The sequence below is a fragment of the Palaemon carinicauda genome, chromosome 2 (assembly GCF_036898095.1).
Source record: "Palaemon carinicauda isolate YSFRI2023 chromosome 2, ASM3689809v2, whole genome shotgun sequence".
NCBI classification, from domain to species: domain Eukaryota; kingdom Metazoa; phylum Arthropoda; class Malacostraca; order Decapoda; family Palaemonidae; genus Palaemon; species Palaemon carinicauda.
This window is the reverse complement of record NC_090726.1, coordinates 8,523,133-8,525,632: the sequence shown is the minus strand read 5'-3', so window position 1 is coordinate 8,525,632 and position 2,500 is coordinate 8,523,133. Positions and strand designations below refer to the sequence as shown.

Here is a 2,500-nt window from a genome sequence, read left to right as displayed (position 1 = left end):
TCATTGCCATGTACAATTGAAGAACTCTGAACTGCAACGTATTTATCCATGTAAATATATTTATTTATGTTCTAAGAGAATAAATATTTTTCTGTAAAAAAAATCCTAATTATTTGTTCTTTGGAGAGAACGGGAGTTTTATTTTATAAATGTGATTTAAAGACATCAGGTGTTCAAGAGGAAATATTTATTTATAGGTTTTTATATATAAAAAAAAAACTGACCGCATTTCCTAATCGAGAGGTGAAAGGTTTTATCTCCATAAGTTCCTTTTTAGATTTATAATTATTTTCATCTATATACCAACTTCTCAATACAATTGTAAATCTATCTATAATACAGGCATCAGGCAAGTGTACATAAAATATATTCTGTAGTATGGTATTTACAGATAAACTAAATCATTTAAAATATATTGTTCTCTTTGCAGGTAAAAGTCAGTGGTAACATGAAATCTGTCATTGGTATGAAAAGTATATTTCGTTTTGAGGGAAAATCTACCAAGACTTAAACTTTTTTCTCTGACAAGAATTATGATTACCAGTAACTGTAATTATGAAATTATGAAGTATGATGATTTTTTAAAAGTAAGATTGTAATGCCTTTGGTGAGTGATGAGTCACACCTTAAAGGAGAAAAATCGAGTTACCCAATCTTTTCCATATGACAGTATGGATAATCCTACATTTGAACATTCAGAGACATCTGCAAGTGCCAGTACCAATTCACGCTCAAGGAAAAACGATAGAAACGAATCAACTGCAGTTAATAAAGATAGAAATGCTGTGCCAGATGATAACACAGGCCATTTGGCCTCTGAGATGGTCACAGAAGTCTCCAAGAAGGTTTCAGAGGCACCTCCTGGATCAACACCAGATGAGAACAAGGACCGTTTGGTCAAAGAAGTCTTCAAGAAGGTTTCCGAAGCGCCTCCTGGACCAATACCAGATTTGGTCGAGCTGAAGAAGGAACTCGGCCTGTGGGATGGAGTGAGCATCATTATTGGCATAATCATTGGTTCCGGGATATTCGTGTCTCCAAGTAATGTTCTGAAGTACACGGGCAGTGTCGGCATGTCTTTGACGATCTGGGTGGTAACAGGGCTCATGACCATGACCGGTGCACTCTGCTACGCTGAACTAGGTGAGTTCGTTGCGTCTAAATTTTGCTGTTTAGAAATCTCCAAAAACTGGTCTTATTGCTTTGGAAATTATATATTTTAAATTCTTATTTGTTGATTATCCTTTTTACATTTTACCAAAAGTGTATTTGTAACACTAGATATTATTTCACTAATTGCACTACTGAAGTTTTTTGTTTAATATTATCTAAGATGATCATCTATTTCATCCAGCAAGAGACTAATCATTCAAAAAGAATTGTTTAGTTGATGTCATTTACGGCATTGAAAGAAGAGAGGCCATAATCTTCATTAATTCCGTAAATCAAAGAATTACTGACATTTATTGCAATTAAAGAAAAGAAATAACATTTATGGTAAACTTAGACAGAAGGAAAGCATTAGAGTCACTGGGAAATTTAACTGGTTTCCTTCCTTGTGAAGAGAATTTCGGATGAAAACCAATATGAATTATAGAGGAGAGGGACCATAATTATCGTTTTAAGACCGTTTTATGTTTCATCCTATTAAAGTTTAAACAAGAGGGGCACTCAGTAGAGCGCAGACTTCCACTGCGGCAACTTATTTCCTGACCTTTAGCTAGACCTTGACCTTGACCTTTGACCTTAACATGCATTAATTGGTGTGGATTTTCATACACTCAAATATGAACCAAGTTTGAAGTCTCTGTGATAACGATGTCCAAACTTATGGCTGATTACGTGAATTGGACATTTTGCTGGACCGTGACCTTTGAACTTGACCTTACAAAATTCAATCATTTTCAGCTTTTTACAAGTTTCATTACGATTAAAATTGTAGCTAGTAAGCTGTTCACTAACAAGCACACAAACATAGCCTCCTTCCAGCTTTGTTGGTGGAGGTAATAATAAAGTACTCTCCATTTTCAGGAACGATGATTCCAAAAAGTGGAGGGGCTTATGCTTATATCTTAGAGGCTTTTGGACCTATTCCGGCCTTTCTAATCCTTTCGTTTCACTTAACAATCCTGATCCCAAGCTCCAGAGCTATTAATTGCCTGACATTTGCCACATACCTTCTGCAGCCCATTTTTCCAAGTTGTATGGCACCTCCGTATATTGCAGTGCGGTTGGTTGCTGCCGCTATGCTTTGTGAGTATGAGAAAGAAAAATTCTGATGATAATAAGAAATATGTATTTCTCGCAAAAATATCTTGATACTTCCCATCATCGTTTACTTTATTTATCCATATGGGCTTTAATATCCCGCTTTTCCTAAATTAAATATAAATGGAGCGTAAAAAATCCGTTATTAATGATTTAAAATTTTTAGGCCTTATCGTATACATCAACTGCTCAGGCATTAAATTTGGGACAAGAGTTCAAGATACCTTCGCCA

The 2,500-nt window shown here is 35.3% G+C and overlaps 1 protein-coding gene across 1 annotated transcript in view; it reads left to right on the top strand.

The window, feature by feature from the left end:
* Positions 1 to 479: 479 nt before the first annotated feature.
* The window catches only part of LOC137615049 (Y+L amino acid transporter 2-like), a 10,348-nt gene continuing 8,327 nt past the window's right edge, over positions 480 to 2,500 (top strand). Inside the window, exons 1-3 of the mRNA XM_068344685.1 lie at positions 480 to 1,143; positions 2,032 to 2,253; positions 2,435 to 2,500. The exon at positions 2,435 to 2,500 is cut by the window's right edge and continues 160 nt beyond it. Of these exons, the coding sequence (XP_068200786.1) occupies positions 615 to 1,143; positions 2,032 to 2,253; positions 2,435 to 2,500 (817 nt within the window). The 5' untranslated portion in view covers positions 480 to 614. The remainder of the gene's footprint in view (positions 1,144 to 2,031; positions 2,254 to 2,434) is intronic.